The sequence below is a fragment of the Gambusia affinis genome, linkage group LG01, assembly GCF_019740435.1.
Source record: "Gambusia affinis linkage group LG01, SWU_Gaff_1.0, whole genome shotgun sequence".
In the NCBI taxonomy this organism is placed as follows: Eukaryota; Metazoa; Chordata; class Actinopteri; order Cyprinodontiformes; family Poeciliidae; genus Gambusia; species Gambusia affinis.
In genome coordinates, this window is record NC_057868.1 from 17,690,263 (window position 1) to 17,712,047 (window position 21,785).

Below are 21,785 nucleotides of genomic sequence, written 5' to 3' on the forward strand. Positions count from 1 at the left end.
TCTAATGTTGACATAGATTTTTGACATTTTTCTAGTGAGTTTTTATGATTTCCAAGTTTTTGAATCATCTGCCTTCTATGAGTATCTGTCAAGTGATCACCACTATGAACTGCCGCAAATGTCTCTCCTAATAACTCTGCCTTATCTTTATTTAAAACCAAAACCTCCTGTCCTCTGACTAAGGATGGAATATTAACATTGTTCTTTTTCCCCATCATTTTTCTTAACATTGACCAAACATTCTGTAAATTTATTTCTGAACCTATTGATGAACAATAGTCTCTCCATGTTTTCTTTTTTGCATCCTTTATGGTTTTCCGAGCCTTTGCTCTTTTCCTTTTATAATCAATAAGGTTTTCGATTGTTAAATTTTTCTGTAATATTTTAAAAGCTTTATTACGATCTTTAATTGTTTTACTACATTCATTATTCCACCAAGGAACTACTTTCTTCTGACCTTTCACTTTTATTTTTGGAATGCTGTAATTTGCAGCATTTAAAATATGTTCTACTATTTGATTTGTACATTCTTCAATATTACCTTTTAATGTTACTATATGACTTGTTTCTTCACATTTTGTTTTAAATTTAAACCAATCAGCTTTATTAAAGCACCATCTTATTAATGTTAACTCTTCTTGTCTATTTATATTATCATTAATTATTGTACTCACTGGAAAGTGATCACTCCCTAGTGTAGACTCCCATTTAACATCCCATTCACATGCACTAACAAGACAGTCAGATATTAATGTAATATCTAGACATTAAACTGTATTTTTATGTATATTTACTCTTGTACCTTTTCCATTATTAAGACAAACTAATGACCTTTCATCCATTAATTCTTCCACTATTTTACCATTATGATCTGTCTTCTTGCTACCCCATAGACTGTTGTGAGCATTAAAATCTCCACACCAAACTTCTCTTCTATGAATTTTCCCTATTTCCTTAAACATTTCACTATCAAGATTTTTACATGGATTATAATAATTTATGATTTTAATATTTCCGTGTTTCTTTAAATTAAATATTTCTATATTAATACATTCTAATTGTTTATTTAATGAGTCTTTCTTATAAGCTATTCCTTCCTTAATTAAGGTGGCACATCCTCCACCACTACCATTACTTCTATCCTGTCTTTCTATGTTATATCCAGGAATTTTAAAATCTAAGTTTGAATTTAACCATGTTTCTTGTATACATATTACATCTGGTATTATTTCTAAATCATAAATATACTTTTTAAATTCTTGTCCATTAGCTATTAAACTTCTGGCATTCCATTGAAGAATATGAAGAACCATTAGAAAAGCTTGTATCCTAATCCTGACCATTTTCTGTTATTTCAGTGGCACTCAAAATGGTATGAATCTGATCTGCTTGAATTTCTTTCATATCTAGGAACCTCCCTGCTGCTGTTACTATTGCTTTTATTTTATCACTTTTCTTCTTCATTTGGACTGTAACATTAATAATATGACATATAAATGCTACAAAGTTTTCTTTTTCACCATCATTGTATTTTCCTCTATTTTACATTTATGTGAACATATATTATTCGTATTTGTTGTTGGCATTAGTATTTGTCTCTGATCATTCTGTCCTTGATTTGTGTTCCGAGAAGTGTAACTTTGGTCTGTTTCTCCCAGCCTTATTCCTCTTGTACTATCTTTCTTTACTCTTTTTAATGCTTCTGCATAAGAAACTCTTTCTGTTATCTTAATTTTCTGGGCTTCTCTAGCTTCCCTTTGAACTATACATCCACCATAGGCTGCACTGTGATCACCTCCACAGTTACAGCATTTAATTTTAGCGTCTTTGTCACATTTTCCAAATTCATGTGGACCTCCACATCTTGCACATCTAATTTTTCCCTTACATTCTTTTGCAATGTGTCCCATTCTTTGACAGGTAAAACATCTGAGCGGTTTCGGGATGTATTCTCTAACTTTATAGTTCATGAATCCTAGCTGAATGTTTTCTGGCATGTTTTCAAACTGTAATATCACAGCCATAGTATCTTTGAGTTCCCCTTCTCTTCTACTTTTAATCCTGATGGCATTTGTTATTTTCCCTCCTTTGATTTCATTCTTCACCTCCTCCATTGTCATTTCAAGTGGGACTCCTGAAATTACTCCTCTCAACCTTGCCATATAACCTGGTATATATGATTTAATTCTTTCTCCCATCAGAGTTTTCATTTTGATTATATTCTGTTGTTGTGCCTCACTGATAGCTTGTATTATCATTTTTCTGTTGTTCATGATTCTAGCCGTTTTGATTTTTCCTATCTCTACCTCTATTGCTTTGGTTATCTTTATCGGATGAATATAACCCCTTTCTTGCTGAAATTCCACCACAACTTTGTATTCTACTTCTGTATTACTATTATCTTGTTCTCGCGAACTCACTCTTTGGTTTATTTTTGTCCTTTTACTGCCTTCCGCTCCTGGCTCACTTTCATCCGACCAACTTCTTGCTCTTTCATGTCTCTTTCTGATTGTTCTTTTCATTTTTGCTGACCTCGCTATCATCCACTCCATTTCATTTCCACTATTTCCTCCTGATGTAGAAGCCATGCTACTACAGTCAATGTACAGCTTATGTGATCCACCAAATCAGCTCCTACCGCCTTCTTTGTTTGTTGTGTTCAAATGTCCGCCTTCCGGGTTCAATCTCCGTTCCCAACTCTCCTGGCATCTGATTCAGGGAAGCCGCTCCTCTTTAAGGACCTTGCAGATTGGTGGTGATGAATAGCAGCTGGATCCCATCAACCTGCCACCCTGTGAAGGAGAAGAAAACCACTCCCCTGCAGAACCCAACAATTGGAGCCTTTATTTCTGTTAATTATGTTGATTTTGTACTTAATGCCAAATAAAAACACCACATTTAAGTTTTGAATTTTACATCAGACTAACCAAAAAGTATTTTAATACAGAATACAGAAACTTGTGGAAAATATGTTTTAACACCTGCTTAAATTTTTTCATTTAAAAAAAAAAAAAGAAATTTTAATTTGACAAACAAACCTCATTGGAACACATATTCCGATTTTTTAAGCTAGTCTATTCCTAACACATCAATCTCTTTGTGTATTTCCTTCACAATGCACATCTTTAAGTTTCCAAAAGCTTGCTGAGGTAATCAAATTTATCAAGCCAGTTTAAAGTTTGAAATGATAAAATAGAACAGCTTTGCTGCACACCTTGTATTCTTTCTGTAATCTGATGATCAGTTTCCTCTCTCACACACACCATCAATGAACCAGATATTTCTTTAGATTTTGTAGAAAATACTGTTTTCTTTTAAATTGCTTAAAAAAATCCATCCACCTGACCGAAATAGATTACTGACAAACAGAGCAGATGCTGCTTCCAATATGTCATGCCTCCCTACAAAACACATGTTTCTATGCTTGACCTACATCAAGTATATTTAACTAACATGTTACAAAATAATGAAAAGTTTGGCTGATCTCAAAAACGGTAACAAGTTCAGATTTTAAGTCTTGTTTTCTTGGATGGTTTAGCAGTTCTTTCTCTTGTGCTTCACTATAATGTCACAATCAAACCTCTGTTTGTCACACCAGATAAGCCCACTGTGTGCACACAGCTGTCTTGGGAAAGCAGGAGTATTAATACATTGTACTTCCTGTGCTCCTTTCAGTCTCAGTTAGTTGTTCTCTGCTTCTATTCTTGTTTTTGTTGCAACATGGTGTTGGCATCAGTAGCAACCCATAGTCTAAATAATATGGACTAGACGGGAGGCTTGATTTTCCCTAATAGGTGAAGTAAAAAATAAATAAAATAAAGACATAAATGATACATAAAAATGATTCTATGCGAACATCAGAACTGTTTTAAAAATGTGGGTTTGTTCCTAAAAACAGTATCAGTGGTGGGAAACTTGCGCTCCTATTTATAATACAAAGTGATCAAATACCAAGCTTTGTGCAAACTTGTCTTACTAATAAATTGAAATAATGCACCTGATTCCTGCTTTTAAGGGGGCAGTATTATGTGTTTACCAGGCACATAGTGTCATTTTACAGCACAATCAAGTAACTGTGTTACCTTCAGTAAGAAAAATTCAGTACATATCAAATATGACTTAAAAGAAATTTGACTCTGTCATTTAGCGCCTTCAGGAAGTCATCACAATATGGTTCCTCTAATAATCCTTTACCAGTGTTTTTACCAGCATTTCACAGAAGCTCCTATAATGAGCTCAGCTGATGCATGGTTCCACCAGGTGTTTACTAATTGCTGCTGGCTAGTCTTGAGGAGCTGAGTGGGGGAGCCAAAGGGAGGGCTGCTCTGTGAGGTGAAAGCTCAGAAGCTTGGGAACTGCAGCTCCAAGGAGGAGCTGCGCCTTGAAGGTGGTGCTAGATCCACCCAAGCATTTTGCACACCTGGATGGTTGCCATGGAGATTAAAGGACTTGTGAAATATGCATGATAGAATCAAAGCAATACTCCAGGTATGAAAGAATAACATTAGAACTGTAATCAAACTGTAATCAAAAAGCCAAATTTACATAATACTGCCCCTTTAATTTTTTTTAAAAGTTATTTGCTGCATGAACATATACCACATTAAAAAAAGAATTACTGGAAACCCAACATTAATGTACACAATGACTGGACATAAGTTGCTAACCAGTCTTTTTTCAGTCTCTGTTTTCATACAATTTGTAGCTATTATGATTAGTTATTAAAATAGTAATAGTTATGATAATTCTTATTATCTTAACTATTACTATGATGCAGTTTCTCACTTCATCAGTGAGAAACATCTCATGCAGATGTAAAGCAGTGTGATTTCCATTCTAATTTTCATTTCTAACCCTTTGAGTGGAAGAAATGTTTTGGGTATACTTGTCTTACTAATGTTTTCTTTCTCTCAGGAAAGTCAGATGTTTTTATTGAGTTGGATCTTGAGGCAGAGTTTCATTTTACTCATCTGATTATGACATTTAAGGTAAGATCAAGGCACTTCACTCACTTTGCTGAAACAAATTAGAGTTAGTGCTGGAATATAAGAAAAAAAGCATTGCATTTGTTTTTTCTTGCAGACTTTCCGCCCTGCTGCCATGCTTATTGAGCGATCAGCAGATTTTGGCCGAACCTGGCAGATCTATCGCTACTTTGCTCATGACTGTGCTGTTTTTTTCCCTGGAGTCTCCACGGGTCCTTTGCAAAACATCAACGATGTGATCTGTGAATCCCGTTACTCTGACCTGGAGCCATCGACAGAGGGCGAGGTAAGGCATCTGGTTTCCACTGGTGCTTATAAAAACATGCCTACATGTTGAATTGCTTCAACATGTTCAATTATGAACAAGCAATACACATTACATTTTGTTAAATGCCATCATCAAGATTATCAAGAAATAATACATCAAGCATGTTTATCAATGTTCCAATAAGGAACTCTAAACATATGGGGTTCTATCCTTGATACAAAGAAACTAAGTGTTTCAGCCTTTATGCAGTCTTCTGGAAGTTTGTTCCAGAATTGTGGTGTATAGAAGCTGAATGCTGATTCTGTCTTATTTATGTTCCTAAATGTATAATTAGTTGGAGCTAAACTTAAAGAAAATATTTTTGAAAGTCAATTGAATGATAAAACCTGGGGTAAAGTTCTCCTTTCTCAATTAAGTGGTGCATTTTAAGTGTATGTCATGTCAATTATAAATTTCTGTTTTTATTTTTCAGTTTTGGTTCTCCATACAATTGTTTGTCAATTACATTACCGCATTCTTAAAACATAACTTGAAGGAAACACTTACCATCTTGATAACAAGTTAGGGAGTTACTTTTATGTCCCCTGTGTCTTTGCTTACCTCAGCACAAAGCCTTACGTTATTCTGTTTAAGGTATTGAACTTATACTTAGAAAGTAGGGTCCAAATCACTGCTGTTTTTAAAAAGTTGTACATTTTATTTTCCTTACTTTTTGAGCCATTAAGTTTTGGAGAGTCCAACATGCCAGATCAAACTCTGTTTGTGTGGAGAAGACATAAAAAACGTTCAGTTTTTAAATGAGCCCTAAGATTATCAAAGCATAACCAGCATCTCTTGTGCTCAGATCAAATGTACCATTTAAGCCTTTCTGGATCTGTGAATATTTGGGCTCATGGTGCGTAGCGTAAATTAGCTCTACCAGTCATTTGTGGGGGGATAATCTGTGTTTTCCTGATCTAGGTCATCTACAGAGTCTTGGATCCAGCTATCAAGATTGAGGACCCATACAGCCCCAACATTCAGAGTAGGTTCTACTTTCTGCTTATATTATGGGATAAAGTAAAATAGCTGTGTTTGAGAATTTATACAATACAAGTTGGAGTTGAATAAGTTACTTTAAATCAAACATTTCAAACCATTTTACACCATTGCAGACTATCAACGTTTGGGGTTGTTAAACATTTAGAGGAATAAAATATGTTGATTATTTAAAACTGCAATAATTAACTATCTCCATGTCCTCATAATGTGACAGATAATCTGTGAAAAAATTATTGTTCCTGAGTTGGTATTGCTGTGTGAAGAAATGTATCACTCCCAACCAAAAACAACAAGAGAGCTAGGAGGAGGAGGATAGCATGGGCAGAAAATAGCTCACAAATCTGCTTGATTGACTCCATTAAGACTCCTGGCTCTGATTGGTTGTTTTTAGTTCGCACAAAGAGATGGCAGAGGAGCTCACTGTTTTACTGTATTTTTTTTTCACAAATTATTTGTCTCATACTAGCCTGTCACAACATAGTGATGTGTCAGTATATATGTAAAAAATATTTTTAATAATCATTAAAGTTGTATCAGAACAGAGGAAAACCACATAGAAAACCGACCTGAGGAGTTTTGCCTTTTCCTTTCTGTGTTTCCATTTGTCACCATAAGTCAAACTCCAGCCAACACATATAGCTGCTGTCATCCGGCTGTGACCCATTACAGACAGACAACCAGTCTCTCCGGGCTGTGAAACATGTTCCTGCTGTGTCGAAGACATGGTGCGATGGGGAAAGCAGCTGTTTCTCTCCCACACAGCCCTCATGTTTAAACTGGCAGGACTTAAGAGCTGTTCCCAGAAACCCCTGCTTTGTTTCCAGCACAGCAGCCGAGCCTGTCATCCTCTGTTGTGAAATAATTCATTGGAAGTGGCACGCAGGAAGTCCTCTACCCCCCTCACCTCAAATGAATCCATATTTATGGGCATGTGGTACAATTAGTCAGTGTCATGTTGAGGTCTTTTTGGACAGGATTCTTGTTTGTTTCGAAATTGGTCAAGTTTGCTTGATGATTACATTAACTTATTGACTGAAGTTTTATTATTATTGAAATTGAAGAACTGTGTCAAAAAGGGGATGACAGAAGCTTTTTGTTTCATCCAAGACACATTTGAGGATCAGGACTTTTGTCCTGAACATTGAGAGTCATGCTAGAACAATCTTTTAGTCACGTTCTTAAGGCTGGGAAACTCAGTAGTTTAGAAGCTCATAAAAAACGATCTACATTTTATAAGGGGTGCACCAATTGCAGTTTTCTGGCCAATCTTTAAAAAGCCTGACCTGCCAATTTTTGTCTGAAAGGGCGCTAAGTATAGCTACAAAGTTTATAAGCCCTCAAAGTTTTCTGCGAGCCTGGTATCAGTGTCTTGTGACAGTCACTTCAAAACATTGACTTTGTTGCCTTAAGCCATGTATAATTTAAGAAACCCCATTTTTTCCCAGCTTTAAATTCCTGATTGATGTTTTAAGACTTTGCCTCTCAGAGTTTGTATGGTGTCCTTTGGCTTGCAAGGTTCCCCTGTTTGTCGACACAATATGTCTCCAAAAACTCCGGCTTCTTTTGTTTATTGCAAACTGTAATCAGGCATCAAACATACATTCATCTTTTGGTCTTACCATGGGACAGTATATTCCTACAAAAGAGGGAGGAATCATAAATGACATATTTCAAAGGAGATCAAAAAGATTGTGGATTTTTGGACTGGACAGCTGTACTATAGCAGCAAAATGTCTTGCTCCTTTCCCTCAAAGATTGAAAGAGCATAAATATGAAAACCTTGATATTTCTGGCTTACCCTCTCCAAAAGGACAAAGAGGAGATTGTTGCATAAGTGAGCTAAACACAGGATTCCATTGCTGTCTTTTTCCAGAAATGTCTCTGCAACAGAACAACATGGCAAGGCACTAGGAGTTTTCAAGTTTTCTCTAATCTTAATGTTGTCTCATGATAGATGTTTCTGACTCTCTAAATCCATCATTTCCTTCAGACCAACTGAAGATCACTAACTTAAGACTGAACTTCACCAAGCTTCACACACTTGGAGACACCCTGGTGGACAACAGAGCTGAAATCAAAGAGAAATACTACTACGCCATATATGAACTTGTTGTACGTGGAAACTGCTTTTGCTATGGCCACGCCTCTGAGTGTGCACCCATTGAAGGCATCAGGGACGACATAGAAGGAATGGTAAGTGCTGAGGATTTACATCTAAAACATTTCAAGCATTTTACGACTGGCTTTTTTTTTTTTCTCCTTCTATATTGATTGAATTTACTTTTGCTCGGGTCCATCTCAACTCTTTCAAGGTTCATGGCAGATGTGTGTGTAACCATAACACAAAAGGTTTGAACTGTGAGCAATGTGGTGACTTCTACAATGACCAGCCTTGGAGACCAGCTGAAGGCAGCAACACACACGCTTGCAAGAGTTAGTCTTTACTGTCGATATAAATGATAGTGTCTGCCATACTAAAATCTTGGGGCTTGTTTTTGTCTGAATAAATATGTCTTCACATTCAGAGTGTGATTGCAGCGACCATTCAGATAAGTGTCACTTTGACATGGCGGTCTATTTGGCCACGGGAAACACGAGTGGAGGTGTGTGTGATGACTGCCAGCACAACACAATGGGCCGAAATTGTGAGATCTGCAAACCGTTCTTCTACAAAGATCCCACAAGGCACATAAGAGACCCCCGTGTTTGCATAGGTGAGTGTGTGGATGGTAAATACTTTGCAACGGGTCTATAAAAAGACATTGTTGAATATGAATATCATCCATGTTGCATGTTGAAGTTTGAAACGACTGGATACGATTTCATGCCAGATATGGTATGAAGCTTCCTAGAAATTGTTAGACACAACCATCTGCGAAAAGAGAAATACTGAGCTAAACAACATCTTTGCCAGCAATAAAATGTCTTAAACATTCTTCTTGCTCCAACTTTGAGTGCTTAATATTTGTAAGCATGGCCAACACAGACTGAATGGCTTCTTTCACTTCCTTTGCCAAACAACAACAATAGGGAGGCTACAATTCTAATACAGCATAAAAACTTGACGTCATTGTTCACAACTCCTCCATCTATTAGCTTGGCCCAGTTGAGATTTTACTGGAGACATCAAGCTCAGTGGGAGGAATTCCAAATTGAGCACTGAAAGGAGATGAGAATCGAGCAGGAATGAGTCAGAAGGCAACGGCCAGGTTTCTGTAAAACAGGATTTCATAATTAGTTTAAAACAGGCAGTTTTGGTTAGCATGCCTAGCATTACTAAAACTTAACTCTGAGACTGCTAGTCTCTAAATCCAGCATGTTCCATGCCAGATGAATATTGAAAGCCCAAAGTAGAACACTTTGTCTGTTCGGTCTGGAAGGATGACATGTTAATAAATCTGAATGTATACTTTAAAAAGGCAGGCAGAGAGATGTTAGAGTAGGGGACATGATTCTTGCCCATTATGATGAATGGATGAGTTGGTTTGAACTTCCCTCTTCTCTCTCTGCTCTTTGGTCCTGCTCTGCCTTCATGAAGCCTCTTTTCCATCTCCTTTGAGATTCTGGATGGTAGTTCAGGTTTTGAGCTTTTGAGATGCTAATCAGTTTTAAAAACACCTTGTTACCATGGCTACACTTCTTAATAACTGTCCAAAAGTGAAGAAGAAGAAGGAAGAACAGAAATTTTTTTCTTCTTCACTGCACAGCATTTAAAACCAGAGGGAATAATTGTCCAAACATCCAACACAGAAACCATAAAAAATATGAATAATACTCTACAGGAAGAACAAAACAGAACTAACATATCAGAGCAATTCCAAAATATTACCACCAGTGGCAAATGCACTAAGTGCACGTGAGAAATAGAATAGATCTTTGGGTTTTCTCAAACTGCAGTTTTGACTGACAAATAATAATAACCAGGACACATTTGCCCTTCCAGCTTGTGATTGTGACCCAGATGGCTCAGAGAATGGAGGATTGTGTGACAGCCATACCGACCCGTCGCTTGGCATGGTGGGAGGCCAGTGCCGTTGCAAGCCTAACGTAGAAGGGCCACGCTGCGACAAGTGCAAGACCAGTTTCTTTGGCCTGAGTGCCAACAACCCTGTGGGGTGCCAACGTGAGTGCAGTCTTAGTTTTCTCATTTGATTGTCTTTGTAGTTGCAGAAATTTTTGCTTTTTGATTGTAGTGTCTGTGAAGGTAAAATATACAGACTATGTTTGCAAGTAATGTAAAATATATCTTAACTAATCATGTATCTATGACTTTTTCTCCTCCCCCATATTTTTTCTTCAACCTCAAGCTTGTCGATGCGACTCCAGAGGAACCGTGTTGGGCAGCTCCATGTGTGACCCATTCAGTGGAGACTGCATCTGCAAGCGACTTGTCATTGGACGCTTCTGTGACCAGTGTCTAGTAAGATAACACAAAAAAATATTTCAGGCCTTGGATTTTGATGTCAGTAGTCCTCAATAATATAAGTAATGTATCTTTTGATAAATGCTTCTGTTTGTTTTTGTGTAGGTCTATTTATCTTTGAAAAATAATTCCTCTGTTACCTTTATTATTAATAATTTTTTTAAGTTAGGTAGACTGGGGCTCATTTACAGTGCCTTCAAAAAAATAAGTCACATCCCTTGACCATATATACATTTTGTCATGTTCAGTGTGAAAAATGGTGCTCTGGTCAGATGAAATCAAAATTGTGTATCATCCTCATGCTGCAGGAATGCTTTTATTACCAACCAGCAGTACATTTACCCCAGAACATCGCCTATCTACCCAAAGGGCCTTCAAGAACCTGCAGTGTCCAGCTGAGCTTTTGTCTCAAAGAGCAATTCTCAAACTACTTATCAGTTCAGCACTCCTAACAGCGTTGTAAATTAGTTTATGCAAATTATTTTATGTAAAACAAACTAAATAAATAGTTTATTTAGGGGCATTGTTTTTTGGATTTCCTGAAGGTGGAATGTCAGAAAGAGCAGGAGTTTCTTAAAGCGACAAAAACCAATTGTAAAGAATAAAATTTCTTTTAAGCCATGTTTGATTTATGCAGCATTTTAATAACAACTGAAGCCGACATAGCTATCTGATTGTGTTATAAAACAACACTATATGTTTGGAAAATTCAGAATACTACCCATTTAAAATGCCCCAGTCCAGTACAGGCTCTCTCTCCATCAAGTTCCTGATCCTTTGCAAAGAAGATCATACAGAATTTGCAGTTTTTACATGTGCTTTAAGAGTTTTATTTTATATATAAAATTTAAAAACTTTTCTTTCCCCTTCATAAAATTCCAGAAAAATATGTTGACATTTATGCTTTTTAAAAGGACAAAATGTGAAAAGTTTAAGGGTTGTGAGCATGTTTTCAAGACACTGTAACAATCATGTAGACATTTTTGTGTGCCTAGCAACCCAAGCTGTTAAACAGTGACGAGCCTCCTGTTATAATTCAACCCCTTGTCCTGAACCTACTCAGCCAGGAATAGCATGGCAGGAAACCGAGCTCTTGCCTGGCTCATGGGTCTAAATTTAGCCAAGGGACTTAAGGTTTGTCCGGCTGGTGTGAGTTACACTGGCCTTAAAATGGTCAGGCCTTGATGTGTTCCAGGTGTGTGGATCTGGTTGATAAGCCTGATTTATGATCTTTTCTTACAGATCTGAACTGAGCATGTGATTATTTCATCATCTTGTAGAACTCGCATCATTTGGCAAAGTACAAAAAAAAACAACAACTGGTGACCGTTTGCATATTGTGAACTGTTCTTGTTTTCTAAGAAAAAAGAGAAACTTTATAACAATGTTCTCAGAAAGAGAAGTAGACTTCATAGGAAGTCTACTTCTACATGTAGCTACATCCTGGTAAACGCCTGTTGTTGCTCTGTTTGTCTTAAAGTCTCACTGCAGGAAAAGTGTTGCAGCTGTTCAACTCTTTCTTCTTTTTATGTCTGTCAATCATTGGCTTCTCTCTATCATCATATAACTCTAGTCCGAACACTGGGGGCTGAGCCACGACCTGAACGGATGCAGAGGTTGCGAGTGTGATATTGGAGGGGCGCTCGACAACCAGTGAGTGGCGCCATAAATTCATTCAGAAGTCAATTTACTCTTTGACGATTTCATTCAGATTCTGAACATTTTCCATATATGTGTTTTATTTCCAACATACAATAATTAAACTTGATTTCTCTCTATAAATTGAATTTTGCTTACATTTGCTGGAATTTTTCTGCAGCATGGGGTACACCAATAAATCTATATTACAAACCCCAATTTGAGGTGATCGGCGATCAGCCGATACTTGAATGTGAAACCGATCTTGTTCACCAATCTCATCTGCCTCCGCAAAGGTCTGAAAATCAGCCACTGTCCCTTTTTGCTCTGTCGTAAGAGAGGTGTGCCTGGCAGATCACACATGTTGTTAACTGGCATGTGCCTGGTTAACAACAGTGAAGAAAGCTTCATGGAAAAACAGCAAAACCTTTCATTATATATTTGAACTGTCGTATTTCTTGCTGCCAAACACAATATGTTAATCTTGATACCTATCTGATGTTTGTCTCTTTTTAAATGTCAACATAGTTTATATATAATGTATGTTAACTTGTAATCGTCCCATTTCAACGAATCTTATAAAATATCTGTTAAAATTATGAATCGTGTAAGTTAAATAATTTAGTGAGCTTAGTCTTTTTCTTCTTATACACCTTATGTCTTTTATAGGTATTTGCTTAAGGTAGATCTAAATATCCTCTTTAAACACTTCAACTATAATCAAGAGTTAATGGCCTGTAAACTCAGACCTTATCAGAGTTCAGAAAAGAACTCCACAATGTGTTTCTCATTAGGTAATTTCTTCACCATTACGTATCAATTAGAATTGCGGTGTTAAGGGTTTAGACACAGCTTTGGCACAAATAACAATAAGAGTTCTCAGTGAAGAAGACTTGATCACTTTGATCTGTACTTTTCACAACGCAGCCAAAACTTCCCACAGCTCCAACAGTTTCTGTTCAGCTCTTTTTCTTTTTATCATCTGCCCATCTATTAGAAGGAATTATGACAAGATTACATGCTCTTAGAGTTTCCCGCTAAACAAAAAGAGATGAGCTACCAACCCATGCAATAAATTACTATGTTATTGAAAAGTCCATTTATTGAACTTTATCACTGAGTGAAATACATTTATAGATTAATTACACACAGAGATTGATGTTTGAAACACGTTATTTCTGTTATTTATGAGGATCTTCAACTTTCAGCTTATTAAAACAGGACATTTAAAATAAGAATATTACACCATTAAAAAAACTTTTTTTTTTTGTTTGTTGGATTTTTTTCCCCACCAGGGGGTCTTTTTGTGGGCTCTAGTGTCCCTTATATGACAGTAGGCTGACAGGAAAGGGGGAAGGAGAGAGGGGAAGACATGCGGCAAATGTCGGCCAGGTCCGGGAATCGAACCCGCGACAGCCGCGTTGAGGACTAAAGGCAAAAAAACTATTTCTAATGCAGAAAAACTGACTTAATGAAAAGTATGTCTAATATCTGCTTATCTGCTTCATTTTTAAAAAATACTTTTTTTTTTGATAAACCAGTTTCATCGGAATGCAAATTCTATTTTTTTAATATGACTGTAGATAATAGTTAGCAACATGTTCATCCATGAATTTTTAACCTTCTTCACATGTTAGTGTTAGCCACGTAAGGATTTGTAGGGCAACATTAATCCTAAATGCCACTGTGTATGCATTCTTTTTAGATGCTCCATGGATAGCGGTCAGTGTCGCTGCCGCAGTCACATAACGGGACGCGATTGCACACAGGTGGAGTCTGGATATTTTTTTATGGCTCTGGATCACTTCATTTATGAGGCTGAATTTGCTCAAATGGGGCAGGTCAGTTTTACAGCATTTTCAACAGAAACCTTTTTGACTTTGATATATTTGACCTGTTTGTTTCTGGGTGCATGTTCTCAGGGTTGCACCGTAGAGACCAGGGAACATCAGCCCGGTCGCCCCGCTCAGTGGACAGATATCGGCTTCGCTCAGGTCCCTCAAGGCGGCGCTTTGGAGTTTCTGATAAATAACATACCTTTCTCTATGGAATATGATTTAGTCATCCGCTACGAATCCCAGGTGTGTATTATGACTCACAGTAGTTGTGTTTGTTCCTTTAAAATCAACTGAGTTTTCTGTTCTGTGTTTGCTTCGAGATCATTTTCTTGCCAAAAAGTTGCAAATGATGGAAGATTCTTGTTCAAAGTGTCTTGCCACATTTCTCCTTCAGTCATATGAAGTTTACTTACACCATCCATCCATCCATTTTCTATACACCCTTCTTCCCTAAATGGGGTCAGGAGGGTTGCTGGTGTCTATCTCCAGCTGCGTTCCGGGCGAGAGGCGGGGTTCACCCTGGACAGGTCGTCAGTCTGTCGCAGGGCAACACAGAGACATACAAGACAAACAACCATTCACACACACACCTAGGGAGAATTTAGAGAGACCAATTAACCTGACAGTCATGTTTTTGGACTGTGGGAGGAAGCTGGAGAACCCGGAGAGAATCCACCATGCACAGGGAGAACATGCAAACTCCATGCAGAAAGACCCCGGCCAGGAATCGAACCCAGGACCTTCTTGCTGCAAGGCAACAGCTCTACCAACTGCGCCACTGTGCAGCCCTTACACTATATATTGAAAACAGCCAAGCACCATAATGGAACCATCTTCAGACTTCAGTGTTATTACAGTCTTTTTGAGGTGATGCACAGTATCATTCATTCTCTCTGCAGCACGCTGTAAATAAGATTAGCTGTACTTTTTCTTCACCAGTGGATTCTTGCACTGAAAGTGTGCATAGAGGGTTTTTTCTCTGGACAAACTGGACTTGCTGATTCTAGGTCATTTGAACCTCTCTAATAGTAGCTCACGACTTCTGGACAATTGTTCTGATTATTTTGTTGACTTCTGTGTCAAAAATATGTGATGGGCACCTGGTTGTAGCTGGTTTAGTCAGTGATGCTAACTTGATTGTTTGGAAGTATCTTTATTGCGGTCAATATGTATTTCCACAATAATACAACCCAGTTAGGGGTTGTATTAGTTGTATTAGCAAAACACATAGAGAAAGTTGTTTTTCTTAACTTATTATAAGATGCTTCCTGCCTGATACCTTACTTATGAGAAACCTTTCTGCAGGTCATTAATTTGGACTAAACCAACCAGGGATGCACTGATTGCAGTTTTCAGAACAATCTTTAAAAAGCCTGCCGTGTGGATTATGATTTTGCCCGATACAGATGTTCTTGTCTGAAAAGTTGCTAAGTTGGTAACAGTGGGTTGACGATTATCAACAGTTTTGATTTCCTTGTGGACTACTTGGGTTACTACCAACATCTGTTGTGAATTTCCTTTTAATTGCCTTGTTATAAATATTTTTAACAAGAAGCACATTGGAGTGTTTGACACTTATTTTTTTGGGTTGTTTTTTAGTTTATTTGCCTGGGAACGATTTCAAGGAATTTATACCCTCTGAACTCTAGATGCCCCGGGACTGGGAGGAGGTGCAGATAACCGTGATCCGTCCAGGTTCCATTCCCACCAGCAGCCCTTGTGGGAACACCATCCCAGATGACGACAGACTCACCGTCCCTCTGCCAGCTGGAGCCAGGTGTGCAACTCATGCAAACAAGCAATCTCACACAGATTTCTTTACACAGTTGTATATTCTCATCCAGGCACCAACACTTGTGAGCTTCTCTTTCAGTGTTGATGGGAACTGAGTGCTACCTCTGTCTTCCCAAGGTTTGTGGTTCTTCCTCAGCCAGTGTGTTTGGAGAGAGGTGTGACATACTCCCTCCGCTTGGAGTTCACACGTTACCAAGATGCTAACAGTATCCTCAACGGAGCAGACTACGCTGTCATCCTCATAGACTCTGTGAGATTAAATTGCGTCTTTAGATCTGTAGTTCTAGTCTCTGGTGATATCCTCTGACTGTAATGGCCGTCTCTGCTCCAGATTGTGCTGATGCCACGTCACTCCTCCATGGAGATGTTCAACACTGGGGATCTTGCCTCAAACGTCAGGAAGCAGACCTTTGAGCGGTACCGGTGCCACGAGGGAGCAAGGAGTGTGATCCGCCCACAGATCAGCGATACCTGTGCTAAACTCATCAGCAGCGTGTCAGCCGTTATTAATGATGGAGCCCTGGGTGAGGAAAAATATATATAATAAACAAACTTGCCAGAAATACTCTTATCCATATAGTCCCACGCAAGATAACTATGTTTTACCTGTCATGAAGGTAAATTTTAAAAGGCAATGGATTTTAAGTGGGATTACAAAAGGGAAACAAATAAAGTGCAATGCATGAAATGTAACAGTGGGGAGTGTAATAGTAGGACTCATCTTATAAGGTACTGTTAGAATATAACTTAGTTTTGTGCAGTTTTCCATTTGATTTGTTTGCTAACCTCTAAAAATAACAGAAAAGGTCTGACTATACAGGGGAACCTGACCCATATAAACATGACAAGTTTTGTTTTCCTGAGGAAGATTCATTAAGAGGAGCTTATTAGAAGCTCATTCAGTTAAATTCAGTTAAAAGTAAATCCTTTTGAAACAGGCCAGATCAAAAAGGCTGAAGATGGAGTTATTTTTTATTTCTTTTGTATTAGAATTTTTCATGTTTTTCATTTGTTTATGCAAGTTAATTTTGCTTCAGTAGTGAATCATTGCATGCAAAATAATGCTTGATAAATGTTGTTTTTGTCTGCAAAAGTAATATAATTCCAGGTTATTCCTGTTTCCCTCCCTCTCTGAAGTAGAATGTCAGACATTGCTGAGTTACAGGAGAGGTAGGCTGGAGGGGAGAGAGAGGGAATTTTTTTCAAGAAACAAGAGATCAGCCCCTTAAAGAAACAGTTGAAACAAAGAAGATAACACTCAAACTGTAGAGACGAGGTCCAAAAAGTACAGAATCCTGTGCAACAATTGCACAGTAAAAACATTAATGGTGTGTGATTAACCTGTTAACTTTGGCAGCCCTAATATACACATATATATATGGTATATACATATTTCAACTTCGGCAAGTATGTATATCTTGTTTTTGGTCATGCTGATGTTTTCGCTCCACCAGCTTGCAACTGTGACCCTCAGGGGTCCATCAGCTCCCTTTGTGATCCCCGTGGGGGCCAGTGTCGCTGCAGGTCCAACATCATTGGTCGGCGCTGTGACAAGTGTGCACCGGGAACCTACGGCTTCGGACCCTCAGGCTGCATACGTGAGGAACTCACATGAAGACACACAGCATCTTCTTCCTTAATTCCTCTACAGGGCTTTTGATTAACTTTAAGATTAGGAGTGACGTGGATTTTTCTCGAGGCTGGAAAACAATACCCATGCATTGGATATCCTTTGTTCAATAAATATGTGATTTTGTTGATCAGACAACTGTAAGTTGTGCACTTCACAATTCTGGTCTTTATGGAAGAGTCTCTAGAAGAAAGGGATAGTTAAAAGAAAGTCATACAAAGTCCTGTTAGAGAGAACCAGAGCATCACCTGGGCATGAAAATTATTGTTCAGATGCTTTCCTTCCTGTTTTGACCCAGTTTGAGATTTTTTGCAAGGAAGAATTAGCAGAAATATTTTATTTTAGTTGTAGATATTACAAAGCCGGTGGAGACATTCCCAAAAAAGGTTTACAGCTATAATCACATCAAAAATAGTAGAAGTACCAATAACGAGTCACTGGTTGGGGGCAAATCCAAATGCACTGCACACCTTTCAGGCTTTAATCTCCAAAATTATATAATTTTCCTTCTACATCATAACTATGGTTTGCTGTTCTATTCTGTGTTACTCCTTTCAGGTAAGATCCAATAAAATATGTAGTAGTTTATGGTTGAAATGTGGTGAAATGTGAAAAGTTGAATGGGTATTAATTTGTTTTCAAGGCAATGTAATATGTGAAATCTTTGCATAGATTCCATGTTACACATCTGTAGGAAGTTGAAATGCTTATGGTTGGCGCCTGTTACTGTTTCTAAGTAAATATTTCTAAAAGAAACCTCCTCTACCCCTCACCCAATCTACTGCTCCTTGTCCCACATCCTGTGCTTTGTCTCGGCAGCATGCGAGTGCAGCTTAGAGGGGTCGGTGACTCGACTCTGTGACAAATACACCGGGCAGTGCCAGTGCCGTCCCGGGGCGTTTGGTCAGAGATGCGATGGGTGTCAGGCAGGCCATTGGGGCTTTCCCAGCTGCCGACCCTGCCACTGTAATGGACATGCCAACCACTGTGACCAGAGAAGCGGAGTCTGCATCAACTGCAGGGATAACACCGGAGGGGACAATTGTGACAGGTGGCTTTCCAGAATACATTTGGTTAAAGCTTTATTGGAATGAGTTAAATGAGACATTGAATTAAACAATGCAGTAAGATATTATGTACACCACTTAAAGAGCAAGAGATCATTTTGAACTAACTTTTGTTGTGGCTAAACTCTTTTCTCATTTTCTTTGAATGAGTTTCTTGCGTCTCCTGTAATCAGGTCAGAGGAATTCCGTATTTCACTTAAAAAAATAAAATGTTTATTCAAATTTTTTATTTATGTGAACAGTTCCTATTTTTCTGCTAGAATAATCCAGATATAATGTCTTTACCATTTGTTTTGTTTCCTAATGAGTTAAATGATATTTGTTTAACTCACTATGAATATAACTGTAGGGATTTGGGTTTCTGTGTGTTTATTTAGGTTTCAGTGTTCAGTGGAGTCTCTGTGTTGTCCTGTTTACCCATTGATTAGTAACACATGTTCCTTGTTTCCCCTGATTGTCTCCCTGTGTATTTAAATCCAATCTGTGTTCCTGGGTCTTTGTCTCTGCTACTGTCTTGTCAGCCTGTTGTGTTGTACTAATTGTTACCTGTATTGAGCCATTAGCCTTCTGCTCATCTGTGCTGCCTGGATTATTGTACTTTATCATTAAATCATCATTTTCTTCACTTCAACCTGGGTCCACTGCGTCTGCCTCACCACCATTTACCGCACAACATTACAATAACTTTGACCTCGGTGGTAGTTTTAGGAAACTTACATCCTATGCACCATGATTTTTTTTTTTTTTTTTTTACTTTACATTAAAAGTTATATTACATTTATTTGTGTTCCTGTAGGTGTGCCAATGGTTATTATGGGAACCCAGTTTTGGGGGTATCATCTGGTGGTCAGTGTCGCCCGTGCCCATGTCCAGATGGACCCCACAGTGGACGCCACTTTGCCACGTCTTGTTACCAGGACAACCGTAATCGACAAATTGTCTGCAACTGTAACCAAGGTTACACAGGTAAGCATCAAATAAGTAAAAGTTACAATGATGAAAGTGTGGATAGATGGAAGTTAAATCGATTTAATCAATTTAGTGAAATCAAACAGGATTTTATTGACGTATGTGTGTACATGTATGTATTTATGCATTAAATATAACATATCTGGATCGATCTATCTATTAATATAAATATACAGGGGTGTGTGAAGCTGTACAGCAGTACGCACTGTGTGTGCCTTGAGGTTTTCCTCAGAGAAAAAAAAAGATAATTATTTTCCCCATTTGCTATGGGTCCACTGACGGGACAACCCATCAATTCTCCATTGACACACTGTGACATCCTCCGCGCTCTTTCTCAGCGTCATGCTAGACTGAGAGAGTTAAACAGTTAAATCTTGTCAAAACGTCACAAAGAGTAGAAATGAAGCAAACTTTGTCGCTTCACATCCTTCTATGGAAGTCTCCAATAAACCACCCGAGCCTGGGAGTCAGCATCCTGCTCCTCACACGGGTAGGCTTTGCTTTATTTAGTATAATTCATTTTATAAAAATTACAAAATTCTATGTGGGCATATACGTTTGTGTGTGTGTCGCACTGTCCACGACAGTTGATCCAAGTGTGGATCAGATCTGCAGCTTCCGTCCCATGCAGTTTGCGTTCATGTGGCCTATCAGTGTGGTTTAGGTTTGTGCGGTTTATATGTGTTATGGATGTAGTTGTGTTTGTGCAGATCAGGTGCTATGATAGTTTTGTGTCAATAATAATATCCTGTAGGCACCCCTGTAAATATAGATCCATAATAGATATAGATTGATGTAGACACGTATAGATACATATGTGTTGTGTTGTCAAAGTATTTGCTTTTTGTCACAAATGAATCTTTCAGCTCATCATATTTTTCTTTTCTATCAGACAGAGTTAACTTAAGTAAATAAAAATAATTAGTTTTTGATTATTTCATGTCTTAGGAAAAATAAGCTATCCCAGTATATCTAATCCTCTGTCGTTTTTTTCAACTTTCTTAGACCTGATAAACAGTCATGCCAACTATTGGTCCTATTGGCTACCATCAAACATGTGCAACATTTCACAATGAGTCTCTTACTTTGCTTGGGGAAATGTTGGCCCACTCCTCTTTACCAAACTGTTTTTAATTTGGCCACATTGGAGGGTTTTCCTGCGTTAAATTGCCTGGCATGGCCTTCAAATGTAATTTCTTTTAGTAGTTCTTTTAAGTCGTCTTTTCTAAAATCTACTTTTTTTTCCCATTTTTTTTCTCCGAAGAGTTTTTGCGGCACTAGTGGCCCCTATCTTTTGTGACAGTAGGCAGACAGGAAGGAGGGAGGACATGTGGCAAACCTGTGATGTCCGCCTCGAGGACTAAGGCCTCTAAGCATGGGGCATGCTACCACAGCACGCCCCTAAAATCTACTTTTTTGTTTGTTTTTGGAGTTATTAAACTGGCTGCTTTGCTTCAGGTGGTTGTGCTGCTGCTGTAAGCTCAGTGCAGTTGAGTTCTAGGTCACAAACTGACAGCTGGATATTCTTCTCACGCTAACTTTAACCCCTGCTATTTGTAATCATCTTAGCCTGATGTTAAAATTAGCTTGATAATCTGAAACATTTTAGTATCGCAAAAAAGCAGAACCAGAGCAGATCTATAAGGGCCAAGCAATTTTCAAGGCACTTTTTGTGAAGGAAAATCTTCCAGTGAGGTAGAAACCGTTAGTGTTTCTGTGTGGGCTTTAGTGAATGGTAATGATTTTCATTTCCTTCCTCCCCTGTACTACTGGCACAGGGATTGTTAAACGCTCCGGGGCGACCGTTTTTAAGCGTGAGTAATGACAGTTGGCCCCCTCTCATTCCTGCTACCCTCTCCTATTTTTTTATTTTATATTTTGTTTGTTTTGTTTTAATCCACCGAGCCTACTGTCCTGCATCTACTGTCCTACTGTCCCACCAGTCTTACCAATGCATGAACCCAGCAGCACCGTTGTGCTACTACACACTTCCATGTGAGACCTGGTTCAAAAAATGGTTCAGTGTTTTCTCTCACTGGCTGTGTTGTGGTGTTTGCACCTAAGGTAACAAACACAGATTAAATGATGGAAAAACCAAATTTGAGCCAGGTCAGTGTAAATATTCATCAAAC

General features: G+C 38.2%; 1 protein-coding gene across 2 annotated transcripts in view; it reads left to right on the forward strand.

The window, feature by feature from the left end:
• Nucleotides 1-21,785, forward strand: part of lamb2 (laminin, beta 2 (laminin S)) — a 52,940-nt gene that overhangs the window by 18,418 nt on the left and 12,737 nt on the right. Inside the window, exons 5-22 of one of the 2 annotated variants that reach the window (XM_044106517.1) lie at nt 4,915-4,988; nt 5,083-5,271; nt 6,214-6,277; nt 8,285-8,487; nt 8,607-8,727; nt 8,820-9,008; nt 10,238-10,417; nt 10,602-10,714; nt 12,291-12,370; nt 14,061-14,196; nt 14,278-14,436; nt 15,843-15,970; nt 16,105-16,237; nt 16,319-16,511; nt 17,442-17,585; nt 18,437-18,668; nt 19,481-19,650; nt 21,432-21,467. In XM_044106517.1, the coding sequence (XP_043962452.1) occupies nt 4,915-4,988; nt 5,083-5,271; nt 6,214-6,277; nt 8,285-8,487; nt 8,607-8,727; nt 8,820-9,008; nt 10,238-10,417; nt 10,602-10,714; nt 12,291-12,370; nt 14,061-14,196; nt 14,278-14,436; nt 15,843-15,970; nt 16,105-16,237; nt 16,319-16,511; nt 17,442-17,585; nt 18,437-18,668; nt 19,481-19,650; nt 21,432-21,467 (2,544 nt within the window). The remainder of the gene's footprint in view (nt 1-4,914; nt 4,989-5,082; nt 5,272-6,213; nt 6,278-8,284; nt 8,488-8,606; nt 8,728-8,819; nt 9,009-10,237; nt 10,418-10,601; nt 10,715-12,290; nt 12,371-14,060; nt 14,197-14,277; nt 14,437-15,842; nt 15,971-16,104; nt 16,238-16,318; nt 16,512-17,441; nt 17,586-18,436; nt 18,669-19,480; nt 19,651-21,431; nt 21,468-21,785) is intronic. The other variant, XM_044106429.1, reaches the window with a different exon arrangement.